The 20,244-nt window shown below is 49.3% G+C and overlaps 1 protein-coding gene across 2 annotated transcripts in view; it reads right to left on the bottom strand.

The window, feature by feature from the left end:
* Positions 1-20,244, bottom strand: part of ulk2 (unc-51 like autophagy activating kinase 2) — a 32,662-nt gene that overhangs the window by 8,910 nt on the left and 3,508 nt on the right. For both annotated transcript variants that reach the window (XM_062552397.1, XM_062552398.1), the window contains exons 2-15: positions 19,968-20,060; positions 19,813-19,854; positions 12,212-12,244; positions 10,490-10,526; positions 8,406-8,579; positions 8,087-8,160; positions 7,864-7,965; positions 7,619-7,677; positions 7,223-7,305; positions 7,013-7,063; positions 6,677-6,762; positions 5,981-6,152; positions 5,045-5,105; positions 1,725-1,874 (exon numbers count right to left, since the gene is read on the bottom strand). In XM_062552397.1, coding sequence (XP_062408381.1) covers positions 1,725-1,874; positions 5,045-5,105; positions 5,981-6,152; positions 6,677-6,762; positions 7,013-7,063; positions 7,223-7,305; positions 7,619-7,677; positions 7,864-7,965; positions 8,087-8,160; positions 8,406-8,579; positions 10,490-10,526; positions 12,212-12,244; positions 19,813-19,854; positions 19,968-20,060 — 1,217 coding nt within the window. The remainder of the gene's footprint in view (positions 1-1,724; positions 1,875-5,044; positions 5,106-5,980; positions 6,153-6,676; positions 6,763-7,012; positions 7,064-7,222; positions 7,306-7,618; positions 7,678-7,863; positions 7,966-8,086; positions 8,161-8,405; positions 8,580-10,489; positions 10,527-12,211; positions 12,245-19,812; positions 19,855-19,967; positions 20,061-20,244) is intronic.

The raw sequence follows: 20,244 nt of genomic DNA, 5'->3' as shown, positions 1-20,244 counted from the left end.
GGCGAGAAACCGTTATGAAAATCACCGGCACAAAAGCTAAAATGACGAGCGGCAGTTAAGGGAGGAAGGAGAGGGAAGAGTGTCCCATTCACGCCTCTTCCCAGTGCTTTTCCTCAACAGCTGAGCTCTCCCATCAGCTCTGCCAACACAAGCACAGCCGGCTGCGTGACGTACGCAGAGTCCTAAAATTAAAAAGATGTGACGCCACCCCACCTCGTGAAAGATCATCTGAGAGCCGTTCCACCCGACCACCACACACAAACACCACCGCCACCTCAAACCCCCAGAGACTGTAAACAAGCTTGAGTCAGGAGGAAGGGCAATGTGTGTGCGCGCGTGTGTGTGTGTGTGTGTGTGTGTGTGTGTCTGCCCTTCTGTTTCCCCTATGTGGCGCCAACTCTCCTCTCTCGCCAGGGCGTTTTAAGAAGCCCGAAATAGGAGGGAGCGCTAGCCTGCCCAGGCTAGCTCAGGAGGACACTGAGGAAGTCTGTAAGCAGACTCTCTCGGAGCCACACACCCAGAAACACCCAAACACACACACTCAGGTCAGCCAAGTAAAGTGGGATGGCAGTTTGTGGGGAACGCTATGGAGCTCTCGTCGGAGCTGAAACCAGCTGGCACCGAGCGGCGGCGGGTGGAGGTGCTCAGCTCAACTCGCAACGTTAATCTCTTAAAGGTCTCTTCCGGCCAGTGGGCCAGTGCCCCCCGCTGACCTCCTCTCTGTCTGCTGTCCAAGGAGGTGCAATAAAACTGTCTTGGCCTCACAAGCTCTTTATCCACCCTCCATTCACTACCACCCCCACCCCCACCCCATCATCATCATCTCCATCTCAAGGCCCAATCCTTTTGTCTTGGCATGACCTCCCACTGGCAACACACACACACACACACACACACACACACACACACACACACACACACACACACACACACACACACACACACACACACACACACACACACACACACACACACACACACACACACACACACACACACACACACACACACACACACTCTCCCGGCCGGCCGGCACATTAACAGAATTACACGGCTGCTGGGAGAGGAAACGAGACACTGTCAGAAGCTTCAGGAGGAGACTGATGCAAGAGCTGTTCAATACCTGTCCTGCCCTCAAACGCTCATGTGAGATTGCAGCCCACTTGAAAGGAACGGATATCTGCAGTTGAGCAAGGCCTACTTATGACGAGCACTCTCTCAAAAACAGCTAACCACAAGGGGCACAGCGCTTCACAAGTTGGCTGGTACAATGCAACAGTATAACTTTCTCAAATCTGTGCAGAGGGAACACATGAGACTTAGTCATAGGCAGACTTCCTGATCTCTTGCTAGTGAAAGGGCTGCTCAAGGGGTGTACAATCATCATAGATAATTTAACAACTGGAGCTGAAATGTTGGGCTCCATTCAGTAAGGGGGTTTGTATATCAACAGAATTAATTTGCTTTTGATGATCGATAGATAGATAGGTACTTTTATTCATCCCCACAGGGGAAATTGAGGTGTCCAGCAGCCTACAGTGTGTTGTCCCTCAACAAGCATTCACCATGCAATACACTCGTACATAAAAACAAAAAAATAAAAACACAGACAGACAACTTTGCATGCAACAACACTCACAAGACCAAGACCACTGTCAGCACTTTTCTACAAGATGAGCTACATGAACACCGTTACAAAACAGTACACACGCTGCAGCCCTTACCTGGGTGAGCCATACAAGGTGTTGGTGGGACTGCTGGAGAGGTTCTGCTTGATCCGCTGGTAGTTGCGCACCTGCGTGGGCACCGGGATGGGGGTGGTCTCTGCCCGGGGCGACACCAGCGGGGGCTGTCCAGACGCGGCCTGCGGCTGCCTGGAAAGGCCAGAGAGGAGAGCTGAGATCCAGTCGCCACGCTTGTCCAGCAGCTCAAGCACCATTTCCTCGACTGCACCACGGCGCCCGTCTCCGTCTTGCACACCGCCTGCCGTCTAAGACTTTTTGGGCTCAAGCCTCTGCTCTTTGTCATGTAGCAGCTGTTATCGTAAGGCACTTCTTTTGAAGTGTGGGGTCCAGATTTTGTTTAAACTGTCCAGATTAGCCTATTTCTGTCAAGTCTAATCAAGTACAGTAGACTTTGTTGTGCTGCTAGAAAAGTTCTTTGTTGGGACTGTAAAGCAGAACTGGCTCAGGCATGCCTCTGTTGCTGCTCAGCAAAACCAGTCCCGCCTCCACTGGGAGGGACCTCTGTGTAAACACAGACGGCACCAGCCAATCAGGGCAGACTTGACCCCGTTGGGGGGCGGAGGAAGGGGCTCGGCCTCGGGAGCACTGAACTCTATTTAACCAATGGCCGACGGCACGTGCTTGGGGCCCGCCCTCTGTTCTGTGGACACAGGCAGAGGGGAGAGAAGTCAGCTCATTTGCATTCCTTTGTTTCCACGCCGGGAACAGAATGTCTTGGAGACCCGAGTCATGTGTGGGTCATGCGTGTGGGCCTCCAACTCTCCTTTTGAAAGGCAGTTAAGGAGGAGGAGGAGGGGGGGGGGTAATGAGGGGGGCGACAGAAATGGGGGGAAAAACCTGAAGCAGGCGCGCCGTTCAGGCAGAGGGCTGCGAGAGGATTATGTAATGAGCGGGAGGGACCTGAGCAGAGGGGAGAAAGCGAGGAGTACACGTGAGCCACGCGAGGACGCCAGCAACTGAGAACACTACACAACACTACACTACACTACACTACACACTACACTACACACTACACTACACTACACTACATGGGCAGGCACGGCACAAAGGAGGGCTTCTCTTTGTTCACCCTAGCACGCAGAAAACCCTCACAGAACAAGAGAAATGTGGAACATCCACAGGGGGAAAAAAATCCATTTGCAGACACCCAGGCTCACGGACAAAACAGAGCAAAACAAAAAACACTGTGGAGCGTGGCTTTTTCTTCCCACAAATGTCATTCCCTTCGATCAGAAAACTCATCTGTGAACACACTTCTTCAATGTACGGAACAATGGGATGGTCCTTCACAAAGGCACAGTTTGTAGGTCAAAACGCAGGCAGTGTGTCTTTTTTTGCTGAGGAAGGGCTTAATTTAAAGCCGAGTGTGCATTACTGGTGACCCGCTTTTGTTTGCCCCGCAGACGGTCTGTGTGTGTGTCTGTGTGTGTGTGGATTGGGGGTGTATAGGGTGGAAGAGGACAGACCACTGAAGCAGTACTGATTAAAGCAGGGCAGAGCCAAAAATGGTGTGCATAAGACTGTGCAGGAATAAAACAGAGTAAGAAGTCTGTCAGTCAGGGCAGGAAAAGTCCTCCAGGGGTGAACAGGGGGCTGCTCTGGTAACAGATGAGCTGGACCAAGCCCCGAGACCAGGCAGATGTAGACTCCGGCTCAAGCGAGAGGCTGGGAAAGGGTTGCGCCAAAGTTCAACCGCACCATCCAAAACAGCCTCACAAAAACGCAGCGCAGCCAGCACACTGGATATGAAAACTGCGCTCGCCGTGTCACAAACAGAAAAACAAACAGGAGCTCCAGACAAAGAGAGAGAGAAATGAAGGAAGTAGAAAGAATGAAGGAGAGAAAAAGCGAGAAAAAAACAGTACGAAATGGACACAAATGATGGTGGATCCGTGGAGGCACTAACCAAACAAAAGATGGAGGCTCTGTAGATGCCAAACTAAAGCGGCTAGCAAAGACTCGAGAGGCACACGAGTGACCTCGAGAGAGATATGGAAAACAGCGTGATGAAGGGGAGATATGTTTGGCACGAGACGCAGTGAACAGCGTCTCGCCGTCGGGTATTTAGAGACAAAAACAAAAGGAGGGGAGAGAAGGAAGTGGTTTTGAGGAGAGGAGAGGTGTGTGGTGTGTGTGTGTGTGGGGTGGGGGGTGCGTGAGAGTGTGTGAGAGACACAAAAGCAGAAAGAAAAACATTCAACTGTAAGTCAACAGCTTGCAGGAATGTCTCCCACAGGCACTGAACACGGGAAGGTCATTTGAAGTTTACACCTCAGACGAAAATTTGGAAAATGATTTATGACATTTATAAACTAGAGGACCTTTCAATAAAAACTCTAGAAAAGTAACCACATCAACAATGCTGGCTTCTTCGGTCATGCCTCATTCAGCATAATAGTGTATTTAGCAACAAACTGATACCATGGCCTGTGGAATTTCGAAAAGGCAAATGAACCACCACCACCACCAAATGGCGTGCACGCGTTTATGAGTAAACAGTGTGAAAATGATCTCACACACAAGTGCATATTTGACAGCCCCCAGTCGCAGCTGATGTGGTATTTGCAGGGAGAGGACCCCGCCCCAGGGGCTAAATATAGACCCTCTTGCCGTTTGGGCGAACGAGGGTTGAGGTGATGGGGGAGCTTGTGCTTTACTCGACCAGAGGTCTCATTCACAACCTGGGCCCCGATTTACACGTACAAAACAACCCACTCACTCATCTACTCCCCCAGGTCATACTCACGCTTGTGAGCGTGTACTTAACCAGACCTGGGTGATTAATCGCTCAAGGGAGGGGGGTGGAGGGGAGTGGAAGTGATCGGTACCGCTAGCGTTCTCAGATCTAATAGATGAGGGAGATAATCCGTACCAGGCTCTCGTCCGCGTATTGTTACGCAGCAAATGAAAATCTCTTTTGCGCAACCACCCGTAATGCGCCGCTGGAGTCAAAACAAACAAAGGCGGCCGCTGCTGTCACAGGACTTAATGGCCGATCGGATTTATTTTGTTTGTGTTTATACTGTTGCTAGGTCCGCTCAGGTGAGGGCGAGACTGTACAATGCAGAGGCACAGCGCAGACAGCAGGCTAATTGCCCGTGCGAAATCTCTTCACAATATTTGTGCAGTCTGACCTGTGCAAACAGTGGCTAACTGTGAGACAGTAAATACCTTCGTGTTAACAACATAAGCGGGAGCTGTGTTCAAACACGGTTCGAGAGGAGTGGCTGTGGGCAGTTAGCGTGTCGGTGCGGAAAGCGGCGATGACGGAGGCGGCGGCGGCGAAAGCTAGCACTCACCCGCCACAGAGGAGGAACTCGCTGGACGGCCGGCGGCCGGCTGTTCCCATGGGCACGTCGTCTGTCGAAGAGAGAGAGAGAGAGAGAGAGAGAGAGAGAGAGAGAGAGAGAGAGAGAGAACAGGGAGGAGAGAGGGGAGGTAAGCCAGTGCAACGTCGTGTAACCAGAGATGCTATGTATACACAGGCGTAGAGGCGTACATACACACACACTCTAGAAAGTGATTGATGTACACCACACAAAGACACAAACACACACACACACACACACACACACGCACGCACCACACACACACACACACACCACACAAACTACGGTATGTGATATATATACCATGGCACGTGTGTAAGGGAGAGGCAAGTCAATCAGTCATGGTGTGTTGTGCAAGCTTGAGCCCGTAGCTAGACGGGGGAGAGCTGTTTACTGCACATGAGTGGATTCTCCAGTCCCAACATCTCACCCTGAGTGTTCATTTGGTAATGCACCTAGACTTAGACCATATCTCTCATGTCTATTCCCATGTCTGCTGATCAAGTCTACACCTGCTGTGTAACTGAAAGATCTTACAGTACCATCAGAGTAGTGTGGCATGTGCATGTGTATACGTGTATGCACGTGTGTGTGTGTGTCTGTCTGTCTATGTGCTCATGCATGTATGTATGGGTGTACACGTGTGTTTGTGTGTCTATGTGTTAGCGCATGTATGTATGGGGTGTACACACACGTGTGTTTGTGTGTGTATGTGTTCATGTATGTAGGTATGGGTGTACACATGTGTGTTTGTATGTGTGTATGTGTACATGTATGTATGTATGGGTGTACACGTGTGTGTGTGTGTGTGTGTGTGTGTGTGTGTGTGTGTGTGTGTGTGTGTGTGTGTGTGTGTGTGTGTGTACATGTACGTATGGCTCCTACATGTTGTTATGGGGAACTCACAGGACTGCTCTCCGGTGAGGTGGGGCACCAGCACGAAGTCGTCCGTGTCGCAGGAGGAGTTCTTGCTGCTGGTGCTGCCGCCGGACTCTTTGGACAGCTGCAGGTAGTTGGGCGGACCCAGGGGCGGGGAGGACAGCACATCCTCCGGGACGGTCTGCATGTCCGGCAGTGACTACAGAGACAGGACAGCGGTCAACAGGACAGCCGAGACAAACCTCGTAACGTCTCAAGATAAGGCAAGCACATTGCTGCGCCATGACGAAGGAAAGAGCTGAAAAGGCACAATCACCATGACCACTGTTCTGTTTGGCACAGTGCATACTAACGAACATACTGAAATGGAAAACAACTACAGTCATTTCCTGTGTATTAGTCGTATTGTGTATAAGCCGCAGGACAGTGTTTTATGCAAGTTAAAAGAAACAAAATCATATCAACTGCCCCCCCCCCCCCCCCCCCCCCCCCCCGTGTACTAACCCCATAGCTGAAGAAATTTAGCAAAATCAATGTATAAGCCGCGGCTAATAGTAGGGAAATTACGTTACTGTTAGACTGTCATGCAAACTGTGATGGTATTGCTATAGCTATAGGGACGACACAGTGTCCCCTCTGAGGTCTGCATCAACACAGTGACAGCGTGGAGAGAGTAGTGCATGGACCGTGATCGCAGGAGCCGCAGGGAGCCCGTGCACTTACAGGAGGTGAGACGTAGCGACAGGGAGAGCTGCCACAGGTGCTGTCCGTTACGGAGCCAGGGATGTTGGGCACGGGGACCGGGCAGGCTGTTACCAACACACACAAACAAAAGAGCTATGAGCTAATGGTTCATTTAAACAGACATGAATGATTAATGAAACACAACGCAGCGATGCTTTTTAAGTAAGAGTCACAGTTGCTGCTCTTATGCATTTAAGATCCTGGGTGTAATTATTTCCATGCAACACAGAACAACACTCCCATCATTTATTCATAAAATCCATTGCCACGACTCTGCACATAATAGCTCAAAATATATTGCCTGGTCCAGCTTACATTTCTTGATGGCTGACGTCGGCTCCAGGAAAGGGTGGCTGAAAAACGCATCTGTAAACAAGCAAAAAAAAAAAAACACAGAACAGAACAGCCCAGACGTTAGAAGAGGATGTCTCCCATAAAGTCTCACTTCTCTAAAAAAAAAAAAGAAAACAGAAAGCGCCAGAGAACACACACAGGCGGCGGGAGCAGCGGAGTGGAGGTACTGACCAAAGTCCATGCGGTCCTTCTGGTTCCTCTGCAGCAGCCCCAGCAGCAGGTCTGCCAGCGGAGGCGACGTCTCCCGCGGGACACTGCCAAGGAGCGGAAACAATCAGACCGTTAGAGCAGGGGAGAGAGAGCGGTCATATAACAATACGCCAATATGCACCGGGCGTCGGGAATCAGTTCTCTTTCTGTGATGGCACTGACAAATGCAGTCATTATCATCCAGCGGGTTTTTTTTTTTTGGGGGGGGGGGGGGGGGGGTTGCGTGGGAAGATGAATATGAGTTCCACAGAGTGGATTGCCATTAGTGTCTGCCGTGATATTAAGAGACGGGGCCGGGGGACAAAAGAAATGAGGAAAAAGTGGGTCGTGAGGGGAAGTGAGAAGAAAAGAACCTACTTTGGCACCAGGTTCTTGTTCTTCTCATAGAACATCCTCAGATCCTGTGGGCTGTTTGCCTGGTGAGGAACACAGTCCGGGTTATGAAAGCAGCATTCTGAATACATTACAGACAGGCCTTTCACATCTAATGAGCTCTGCTTAAGGTGACTTGCAGTAAAGTCAATCTCAGTCATTCTTCAAGAAAAGAGTGTAGATTATAGACTGCCCTCTGGACAGCTACATGCCTATCCACTGTGCCTTACCTGGAAGGGTGGCTTTCCAACCAGGCACTGGTAAATGACCGTCCCGATGCTCCACAGGTCTGCTTTGGCATCGTAGTTCTGGGACATAATCACTTCCGGGGCCTGGCAGAAAAGAAGACAAATGTAAGTTCATGTTGGAAACAAAATGGCCGCCAGTTGCCAGGTGCTCTCTCTCCGATTACATATCACACACACACACACACACACACACACACAGACTCACCATGTACATAGGGGATCCACACAGGGTGGCTGCCATCATGTTACTCTGGAGGTAGCGTGCAAAGCCAAAGTCAGCTGTTGAGAGAGTCAAAGCATGTCTGTTATTATTAGCAACATGGCTATTGTCTGAGACTGAGTGCCCCAGTTTTGACACCAGGGAGTGTATGGAAACTATGCGACGGCTACGTAAGAGGTCACCAGCCAGAGTGCAAAAACAACACAGCCCTTATTAAGATCATCGCTGGGATATCTGGAGATCGCATAGGACATCGGTCTAGACGGTGCCAATCAGTGCCGTGTGGATTTGGCTGGAGAATTACCGATCTTGATCCGGACGCCGCTGATGCCAGACTTCTTGCGGCCCAAGTAAGACAGCAGAATGTTCTGCGGCTTGAGGTCGCGGTGGATGATGCCCTTGCTGTTCAGGATGCGCATGGCGGCGGCGATCTGCTGCAGGAAGATGCGCATGGTGTCCTCGCGCAGGGTCCCCTTGGCTGTAGAGCAGGGGCACAGAAGAGGAAGACCAGGGATCAATTGGGATGTGGTTTTTTTTGGACTAGATCATTGGCTCACACATTCCTAACTCATTCAAAACAGTTTTTGTTCACTCACTTATTTTTATTTTTTTCTCCATATATTGTTGATTTTATCTGAACACACTTTCCTACATTTCACTCTTGTGATGAGGAGTGGGATATGTTTTTCAGGAATTAGGCCGTATTCCAGGCAAGCGCTTTTAATTCAGCGCATAGTTGGAACAGGAAATTTGCGGCTCTCCATCAGGAACTAAAAAGTGCTGATGACCAGAGACAGAACCGGCTGTTCCTCCCCCTTCAGCAGCTTTGGCTGCCATTAATATGGACAGGCCACATTACACCAAGACACCATTACTGCAGCAACGCTGTGCCTCTGGTCACACACACACACACACACACAAGAACGTCCCCTTGCCGACTGCGGCAGGGCTTCAGTGACCAGTCTAGCATTTCCGCTGATGCAACCCTCCAGCGCGCGCAGAGCCCCGTCGAAGGCATCTGAGGGCAGCTGGTGCTGCGGTTCCCCACAGCTGTCCGTGTGACAGAACATACTCCACAACAGGCCAGGCCAGACCAAATTCCAAAGCCCAAAACACACACACACACACACGTTATGTTGTTATGTAACTGGGCAGCGTTACTGCAGTCAAACTAATTGTTTCCAAAAAGACCTGGGAAATGGCTTACAAGGGAATTTCAAAATCAAGAGGGCCCTCCTTGCTGAGAGGTGCCGTACCTGGTTACCCCCTCCATTTACTACAGAACTCCCCTAAGCTGCTGAGCTGTTAAGAGGATTCCCACAGCTGCCTCAAAGGCTCCCGTGGCAAACAGAGCAATTACAATCACAACAGATCTCATCTGGATCACAATGGATCTCATTGGGATCATAATAGGCTTCCTTCACATGCATCTATCTTTACAGACACACACACACACACACACAGCCTAATGGCTGCAGAGTTGTATAACGATGGCCCTGTTGTGAAATGTTGCTCAGGGGTGCCCAGAGACAAGCTGTACCATGTCTGACGTGGGAGAGCGTTCACCTGCGCAGTCACTACACTGATAACAGCTTCAGTCAGAGTGTGTTTGTGCGTGTGTATGTGTGTGTGTGTGTGTGTGTGTGTGTGTGTGTGTATCAGGGAGAGAGAGAGTGAAAAAACAAAGGGCCAAGAGTCCAGTGCAGTCCGGAGAACATCCTGCTCTGGCAGACTGGGACACAGACTAGGAGGTGACTCTTGAGTCCACATCCTGCTGTGGCCTCTTCCAAGTCCATATGCTATCAATAGTCAAACGAGAATAATCAGCTCAGAGTGACCTTGCCCCTGATTCAGCCTCAGCCTTCAGGAGGTCACCTCGTTCAAACCAATTTTTCACAATCCCAGTTCCTTCAGGCATATCAGCACAGGGAACAAGCTTTACAGCGCCTGTTAAATTGTGTCACCATGACCACAAATTGGCACAAATCTGTCGACCATTGACATTGCTCAACGGCCCGTTTGGAAACTTGCGAACTGATCGTGTGCTCTTTGCACTCCAGGAGAGCAGAACTCTTATTACCCACAAGGCTTTAGGAAGCCGTGCAGCCCTGGCCCAGGGATCATTAAGCGGAGGAAGTGAGCTTCGACTGGCCACTGGGGAGTCTGGGAAACCGAGGCCACTGCACTACAGTACGCTGGCACTCAGCCCAGGCCAAGGACTCAATTCAAATCTAATGAACATCTACATTATATCAGTCTAATTAGAGGCCAGTAGCATACACCGAGCAGACCCATCACACACACGAAATACTAGTCTGTATGGGTGCATAGTATGGCAAACTGGCCAACCAGCAAAGGCTGTGAACAACACTTTAAGAAAATGCTTACCTTGCAAGTAGTCAGCAAGATCACCTCCATTGCAATACTGTGGAGAGAAAAACAACAGGAAAACGATAATTACCAGACTGTGCCTTGGTGTGCTAGTGTGTGCATAATGGCTTATGTTTTGTTTGTGTAGGTGTTTTCAGTGTTTTTGTTTGTGTGTGTGTGTGTGTGTGTGTGTGTGTGTGTGTGTGTGTGTGTGTGTGTGTGTGTGTGTGTGTGTGTGTTAAATATCAGGTTCCTCCTCACACCATATGACATAAGGCCGAGATAATGGCGTGCTCATGTGTTGATATGGTGAGGTAATGCATCATGGCCACTGAGAGTTCTCAGCACCATCAGAGCTCATCAGGGGTGGGGGATGGTGCTGTGGCCATCCTGTTACATTCCCAGCACTCGCATCACTCTACATGCGCGCGCGCGCACACACACACACACACACACACACACACACACACACACACACACACACACACACACACACACACACACACACACACACACACACACACACACACACACACACACACACACACACACACACACACACACACACACACACACACACACACACACACACACACACACACACACACACACACACAATGAAGCCTGTGTCTCTTGACCACTAACTGCCCCAAAGGACTGATGATCAGGACTGTTTTTCTTCAGACACAGTTGTTTTTTTCCTGATGTTCTTTTTTTTTTTCATACATTACCAATCTGTGTCACTGGGCAAATTCATTTCGCAATCTGAACTAATCTGTGCAGTCTAACATGGAAAGTGTCAGCTGAAAAGCACAAGTACGCATGTTTGTGTACAACGTCTCTAGGGCTCACACTAAGTCCCTCTCCATTCCCCATCCCACACACACACACACAGACACACACACACCACAACATGCTCTAATCTTTCCCAGCACTAACAATAACTACTGTCACAACGAGCTTGGCGCAGCAGCCAGGAGAAAGGCCTGTTTGTTCTCTGTGAGACCAGTCTCTCCCCCGAGCGCAACAAGCAAGTGGCAAAGTGATAAAAGTCATCCAGCGCAGCTTTAAGAAGTCCCCTGTCTGCATTAGTGCCAAGGCACATTTACTAAAACCTAAAACAACATACACAAAAAACACAACCACAGCTTTCTGGCAAAACAAAAGGTGGAATCTGTAGTTCCTCGAAGAACTCCAAATCTAAATCCAATCTGCCCTAATTCAATTCAAGTGATCCTCTCACTGTAGTCAACACCACATCAGATATCCCTGCAGCTTACACCTGTGACCTGTTTGTGAACGTAAGTTTCCGTCCACTCATATCTTATCAGCAGGTACGGACAGATCGTATGTCCGTCCTAACAGCACACACTAAATATAGGGCCAAATAAACAAGCTTTTGCAATGTTGTTTTTCTTTCTTCTCTAGAGCGTTCTGTGTGTGTGTGTATTTATAGCGGCCACTTGAGTCACCCAGACTTGTTTTTCCTTCAGGCACTCCAGTGTTGGGCAACACGAGTGGACAGGGCCAAGCAGCAAGCTGCCTGACTGACCACTGCATGTGACCTGTATAGACATTTACAACACTAGTGGGGATAGGGGGAGCTTGAGAGGGTGACAGACAGACAGACAGACAGACAGACAGACAGACAGACACTCTCTCACACTCTCTCACACACACACACCCCAGGTCAGCATGTGACCTCTGATATGGATATGCATGTTGACAAAGCCAACTTACCTCCATCACCAGGAACACCGAGTTTGGCGTTTCCTAGAAGATAAAGACACAGAAAAACAAGAATTAGCTCACTCATATTTCACCAGGTCAGTGTTTCAAAGGAAAACGTGGCAACTACATTTTGATTCATGATTCCTATGAGCAGCTGGCAATGCGCGACTACAACATTTTCCATTTCCATATTGCCAGCCCGGCACCCGTGTTGATATGACAGCAACGATACTCCTTCTCAACGCATGCCAAGGTACGTATATGTCAGGCCGCACTGACACACTAAACCTAAAGCCCTGGCGCTCACAGGCCTGGAAAAAGCAGCGCGAACACGAGAGGGCTCACACGACTGAGCTACTCAACTCCAGGGTGACCGAAGTCTCTTGTGAGGTGACAGGGTTGAAATAGGGTTGAGATATTTTGCAAATGGAGGAGGGAGGGAGGGGGAGGGGGCGGCAACACATTTTGACAAACAAATGGACTCTAAGTGGTACAGTGCTTCAGGTGCTTAAAACAGAATGTTATGTCTCATAAATATTCAAGTTCAGCCAAACACAGCTCTAGGATAGTATGATAAAATGTAAATAGCCAAAATGTTTAATTCGGGAGGTCCCAGGCCATGCGCACAGGCCCATTCTCAGAGTGTCATTCTCCGTTACACCTTTGCTGTGGTGTGTGTAGAGTTCTGATGGGGTATCAGATTACCAGAGGCTGCTCAGGTCAGGTGGGGGTGTGAATCTTTTGGAGGGGTGCAGGTTCACCTGCTGGGCAGCAGGACAGCAATAGTGGCCCCTCCCGTCATCACCAGCCACTTTCAGTAATGAACACCAACCAAACCACAGGGTGATCCACTACGCAGAGCTTGACATGGATAATATATAACACACAGTAATGTCTCGTGTATTAGCCGTATTGCGTATAAGCCGCAGGACAGTTTTTTTTATGCAAGTTAAAAGAAATAAAAGCATATTAATACCATATCAACTGCCCCAGTGTATTAACCTCATAGCTGAAGAAATTGTGCAAAATCAATGTATACCGTGCACGGCTAATAGTTGGGAAATTACAGTATATAAACTACTCATATAACATAACACTTCCGCTATACTGACAATAATAACAAAAGGTTGGTAGTTGGTTGTTTTGGTCGCACTAGTCTTGCACTGACGAGCCTTGTGGCTGCTCGACTTCCTGCATCAACAGTGCACACATGCTGCTCACAGAGCACTCACACGACGCATGATATTATGATATTGTGGTTGTGGTCTGTGCACCCACTCATGGGACGAGATGAATTTACTCAAGTGCACTAGCAACAAAGTACACTGTCATTTATCTTGAGCCACCTCTCTCTTCCTAATCTCTTTTCTTTCTCTCAGTTGGTTATTACAGACTTTGGAAATAGTACTTCATTTCAGCAGCTCACGAGCGAAACCTTCATCGCTCTCTCATAATGACTTTCAAGACAGGATCCATTATGCTGCCGAGGCCTGGGCTCTGACCGACGCCACTCACTCCATCTCCTTACTGTCAGCTGGCCAGGCAGCCTCATCAGTGCTCGCCATGACCACCCCCCTACACACATACACACACACACACACACACACACACACACACACACACACACACACACTTCTGCCCCCCTCCCATCTGACTCTCACTATGCATCCAATCCAGCAGCTGGTTTAACCCCACTCCTGCCCCCACAGTGCTGCTCTGTGAGCTGGAGCTGGGATGCGGTAATGGGATCTGGGCTCCATGTGGGACAGCCCCTTACGCCCCCAGTCCCAGCCCCCAGCCCCGCACGGGGGATCCAGAGGGCAAGGATTACATAACGAGCACTCTTCATCCCAGCGGAGCAGAGAGGCGGGGGAGGGGTAGCGAGCCATGGACTGGACGCAGTGGGAAAAGGGTTGAGGCCGTGCGTGCTGGCTGCCTGCCCGTTGGGGTGGCTGACCGCTGCCGTGGCTGACGTGTCACAGGCCACATTAGGCGAACCCGGTCACCCCTTTCTCTCACCCCCACGCCCCCCCCCGCCCCCCCCACCCCCTCGGCTAACTGTGGCCTGACCAGCTACTTGCATTTCAGCCAGGCCATTCCACGGTCCTCTTCATGGGCATGGCCTTGAAGCACTGGCTACTGCTTTTCTGATGTGTGTGTATGTGTGTGTGTGTGTGTGTGTGTGTGTGTGTTTGTGTGTGTGGGGGGGGGTCAGTCATCACATCGCAAGCAGGCGGACACCAGCGGCAGCTATGTGCGGTGCCAGGCTGGCCAGGCCCAGGCAGCTCCGAGGCGGAACCACACGCTGACCGCCAGAGGAAGAAGTGCCCTGATTTCTCAGCCGTGTTTGGCACGAGCAGTCTGGCGTGAAATCACTGCTTGCATTCGGTTTCCTGTGCAACTGCTAATGTGTGAGGAGAATTCAAAGAAGTCACTTTTTTTTAGGCCTGTTGACATGCAGTTTCTTAAAAAAAAAAAAAAAGAAAAAAAAAGAAAAACAGAACATAATCTGGCACAGAGTGTTTTCTGAATGCAGAGAACTAGGTCTGTTACCAAACTGTTGGACTTTGGACATTTGCACTGACGACAGCCAGAAAGATTTCCCACCCATAAGGAAAAAAACAAAACAACATTCTGCTGACGTACTAGAATATCATCCATGAGATCGTAGCAATCCAATCAGTAAAATGCTACATTATAATGGATTGTGTACCAATAATAACATTGTGTTTAATCCCAAGAGAGATTTTCCTTCTCCTGTAACAATGTTTGGCAACATAATTACACTTGTCTTGTGTCAACAAAGGATCACCATGCACCGGTAAACAGTGTTTTTTTTTGCTTTTTCCTTTAAGCAAACCATGACTAACTCTAACAAACAAAGACTGCGTGGCAAACGAATTTAAAAGACCAGTGAGGCGTAAATATCAAAACAGGGCATTTTCTTCTTGCCCGGGCCAAGTTCTTGCGTCAGCCCTCCCCACACGGTGTCCTCGGTTACATAAAAGCAGGAAAGATCTGGCATGAGGAGTCCTGCCTAGGGCTCTGGGAGAAAAAAACATTCCATATGTGTGCGGCCGGTACACCCTGGGCTCGGAGCGAACGCAAAGCCAGGCCGCGGTTCTTTGAACATAGCGGCGCCCAAATATCCCCCTTCTCACCCCACCCAATCCCACAAACAAGCACACAGACATGCACACACATCAATTGCCTGACCCATGTCTGTTTACAAAGGTGGGAGCAAGTGATGATTGTGGTGATGACAGTACAGTTCTGAAAGTCTGTGTAAACAAACTCCTTAGCTGATAGCAAGCGAGCAAGAACGAGAGAGAGCGAGAGAGAGAGAGAGCGAGAGAGAGAGCGAGAGAGAGAGAGACCCTCAAACTTGCAGAACAGAGTTGCTTTGGCACACAGTTTAGTCAGCCAGCACGGGACGTCAACAGAGCTTTGAGGAAGAGTACTGGCGGCAATAGAGGAACGTGATTAGCCCTCGGGCCAGCCAGCTTGTGATTAAGTTCACTCACAAGATCTCTCCCACTGCTGTAAACATGCCATCAAGTACGTTCGTAAGTCACTGGGATCACTACTAAATGTTGTTTGCCAACTCCCAGAGATGAGCACGCCGTAAAACCAGATCAAATAAGGTAAACAACCCAGATCAATATGATGAGGCTACATCCACCATCACTATAAAGACTTCAATGACTACAAAGTTTATTGAACTTAGAAAAGTCAATACATTGGTAATAAACAGTGATTATGTGACTTTGTGGACGTCCATGCTGCTGTAAACATGAACGCATAAACAAGTGACCCTGTCCTCTCCACTACTAAGAATTCATCAATAAAACAGGGAGAGTGTGTCATGGAAGGGCTGGAACGGGAGGGCGGAGGGAATGTGCTCTAAGAGCTCACATCACAAATCTTTAAACCGAAGCAACACCGACCAACAACAATACAAGGAACTAAGGAACAAAACAGGTTGCAACTTTCTAGGAAAGAAGTAGCCCAGAACATTCCACTAATCGGGCCTGGAGGGGGCCGAGCCAATCCCCACTTCTTTCTGCAGCCCACTCCTCATTTTAGTCACACACACCATCTCACCCCCCTAGCCCCTCCCCCTCAGGATAAGAAAATCCTGGACAAAACAAACACGGCCCTCTCTCGGTAGGGACACCATGTTCTACAACAGGAAGTTCAAGTTTTGAGTGCGTTAGCAGAGGAGGCTTCCACTAACTGCTTGGGGCACATGTGACTTATCAAACTTCATCAACAAACACGCCTCCTGCTGCCAATCTCCCTCCCTCTCTCCCTCCTTCCCTCCTTTTCCCTCACAGTTGTTTTCTTGGACTCTACGTTACCCAACAGCTCATATCAATAACATCTCGCTCTTTTTTTTCTGCCATATCTCCAAGCTCCATGCAGACTTGCTCTCCACACTTCAGCCTGTACAGTATGAGCAGGACTACTGAGCGCAGTCACAGACAAAAGGCACCATTAAAACACACACTTTATGACGTCTTAACTGCAGTGCTACTTCAAATTACTGTACAGCTGTTGAGACAGTTAGCCTGGAGAGCGAGCAAGAAAGAAAGAAAGAAAGAAAGATAGGGAGAGAGAGAGAAAGAGAGGGAGAGAGAGAGAGAGAGAGAGAAAGAGAGGGAGAGAGACTCCATAAACCCTGTGATTACTGGGCTGAATAGAAACTGCATTCACTGCAGGGATATAATTAACACAGGCGAGGAGACAGCTCCTGCTACCTACTGCAGGTCCCGTTCACAAAAAAAAAAAAACACTCCCAGCCTCCCACCACAGCAGAGCGAGGCTGGCCTGTCAGAAGGTGCTCGTCAACGCTTTCTGAGTCACTACTTCCTCTATACCCATCCCTCTGATCCTATGCAGGAGCTGGTAGGCTGGCCAGGGACCTGCTTTTTTGATAATGGCATGAGGATGTGAGTGGGAGATGGACTGAATAAAAGTGTGTGTGTGTGTGTGTGTGTGTGTGTGTGTGTGTGTGTGTGTATGAGAGAACATGCAAGTGAGTATGTCTATGTGTTTCTGCATTAAGCCCTCAGCAGCCTATATTTGGATGGCTCACAGTGTGAGCGGAAATTTCCCTCTCCATGCTACAGAGGCGGGGAAAGGCCAACCTTCCCTAGTCAACTCCCTTTAACGAGGCGACCATCAACGTTCAAAGAACGCCGACAGGAAAAAAGAAAAGCTTGATCGCTCCGAACGTCCCCTAATGACAGTCAACCCTAAACGGGCCGCGGCGACCTAATTGGGCTCGGCAGGGAGCGGCGTCGATAAGCCGCAGTGCTCCGAGCGGGCATTCCAGGCAGCGCGGCGATGAGGAAAGGTCACGTTCGCCATTCCCGCAAATACCGAGTGCCAAGCCAGGCCATGAGGAGGAGGAGGAGGAGGAGGAGGAGATGAAGAGCGAGACGCAAGAGGAGGAGTAGGAGGAAGAGAAAGAGAGAGGAAGAGAAGGGCGTGATGTCTAATGCCCTGCCACTTTAACTCAGCCATCGGCCTGATAACCACGATGTCAAAGCCTGGCTCATTAACGCCCCAGCACACAGGATGAACTCAGTGTGACACCATTCAAGAAGACGTCATTTGCCTTCTAGGCTGGTTCAATGGGCACCGTGAATTGTAGCTGTCCCCATATCACGCAGCACAGGTATAGACAATCAATCATTCTGTCGTTCAGTCAGAATAATATGACACAAGGCCAGCATGATGAAATTACGACTTACGAGAGGCTTAAAAAACGCGAGATGAGTAGAGGTTAAAGACACGTACTACCTCCTTATATAGCTCCTGCTCATTCCATTCTGAACCACATCCAGGCACTAACCCATGAGCTATATACACAATAGTAAGGCACGAGCCCTGATCAAACATTGTCAAGACGAGTGCTGTTGATCACAAAAGTTCTGGCTACAGACAGTGACTCACAACCGCTTATGAGCCCCAAGCTACAGCAAGGGTTATTGGCGAACACTATTTGTGATACAGAACACCTCCACCACTCTGAGTCTGAGAGCTGAACAAGTTGAAGCATTGATGGGCCTGCAAACAGTTACATGACCCGGCATGTTTAGCAGCATCGACCAGATGGTGTTCGGGCCTACACAACCACCACCACCACCACCACCACCACCACTGCCAGCCAGCTGACCACTTCTCCATTTCTAACCGGCCCACACACACACACACACACTGCACCGGCGGCCTGAGGCCGGCAAACAAAGTGGGCCAGGTGCAGCGCCTGAGCATCAGAGTGGACAACCCTCCAAAAGTGCAGCCTTTCAGCAGTAATGGAGACACCCAGCCCCCCTCCCCAAAACCTTCAGTTCAGCTGCAGATTATTTAAAGCCTGCTGTCCCTAAGCCAAACAATACAGCTGGTGGTGGTGGAGGTGGGGTGCTCAGAGCAAAAGACAAACCTTTTTGTCCATGGGACAGGCTTGCGTTTTAATTAGAGCAGTGAGCACACACTTCAACACAGGCTTCAGCCCTCAGAGGTAATTGCCTAAGGGGTCGTGCTATCGGAGGCTACAGCTGGCATTCTGATTTGGCATTCTTGCAGCGTTATTCTGATGAGTTTTTTTTTTTTTTTTTTCAATAGCCAAACGGAGGCAAAGAAAGTAAATGATCAATCTCAGTGGGGTTCGCCTGACGGAAATGCTAATGTAGACGGACTCTCCTGGGTCCTGAGCTGAGCGAGGGGCTGGAACACATCAGAGCAGCAGTGCAGGGCTGGGCCGTGGTGGTGGTGGTGGTGGTGGTGGTGGTGGGAGGCTTACGTAAAGCCAGGAAACAGCAAGCTGTGTGGGCACCGCAGGCCACTCCAGAGCCATCCTTTCAAACGCAGGCTGGACCCATGGCCTACTTTATGCCTTTATTTTTTTATATTTCATCATCATTCCCTCAGCCCCCACAAAGCGACTGAAAGGACTCAAGGAAAGAGAAAAGGAGGAAGAAAAAGGGTGGCAAGGGGGGGGGGGGCGGGCGGTTAAATGTAACTGAGGACAATCAAACCCACGCGTTAGAGTGAAGAGGAATGGAGGCAGGCCACTCAAAAGCAGCTCCCTCCCTCTCTCTCTCTCTCTCTCTCGCTCTGTATGAGCGAAATACAGGGAAAGACGTCAGCCGGGGCTATAAGTAACGCTATCAGCAAGGTCGCATTCCTGGCTCTGAAAAGCAGACAGGCAACATCCTCCAGCCTCACCTTAAGGCGGCTGCTCCAGTCATGTTGGGTGTCAGACGACCCCCCCCGCCCTCCACAACCACCCACCTTTCCCTTATCCAACTGAAGACAGGTGCTGCTAATAGTGGAAGACGGCTCAATCTGTACACAGGGGGCCATGCTATAGGCAGGGTCATGTGGCATCGTGTGTGGCTGCCTTCTATAGATCCTATAGATGTGAAGTCAGTGTGCATTGTCAATCCTGTTTTTGCATAATGTGCAAATGTGTGTCACAATCGGGCATTCAGTCTGTGCTAATTTTAAAAGTCAATGAAATGTTGGCCACTGTCTTGCTACAATGCCATGAGTGTAAAACAGTACCAAGGCTCAAAATTCAGGAAAAAAGGGCTCCTTACCTGGACATCATAAAGGGCAACAATGTTTTCATGCTGAAGCTCCTGGAGAAAAAAAAACACACACACATATTGTCATGGGCCTTTTGGTACAAATGTAGGCTAACAATATAACACAGTGCATTAACTGTTCATTAAGAAAGCCTTAAATACATTACCTTCAAAATCTTTATCTCCTTGCCAAGCAGAATCTGAGACTTGCTGAGATTCTTCTTGTTAATGCTCTTGATGGCAACTTCCCAGTCAGTCTTCTGCAATGATCGAAGGAAACCAAGAGGTTAAAAAAAAACAATTGCGGCACAGGTTCATTAATCTCACTCAACTGATTCTTTCCACTCAAATATTCTATGCACATATTATAATACCAAATTCAGAAGGATATGGATGAGCGAAGCACAGACATTAACTTTGTGAATAGATTGTTTATCAAATGTG

This window comes from Sardina pilchardus, chromosome 13, assembly GCF_963854185.1.
Source record: "Sardina pilchardus chromosome 13, fSarPil1.1, whole genome shotgun sequence".
NCBI lineage: Eukaryota > Metazoa > Chordata > Actinopteri > Clupeiformes > Clupeidae > Sardina > Sardina pilchardus.
The sequence above is the reverse complement of the archived record's forward strand: the minus strand, read 5'-3'. Positions and strand labels throughout refer to the sequence as shown.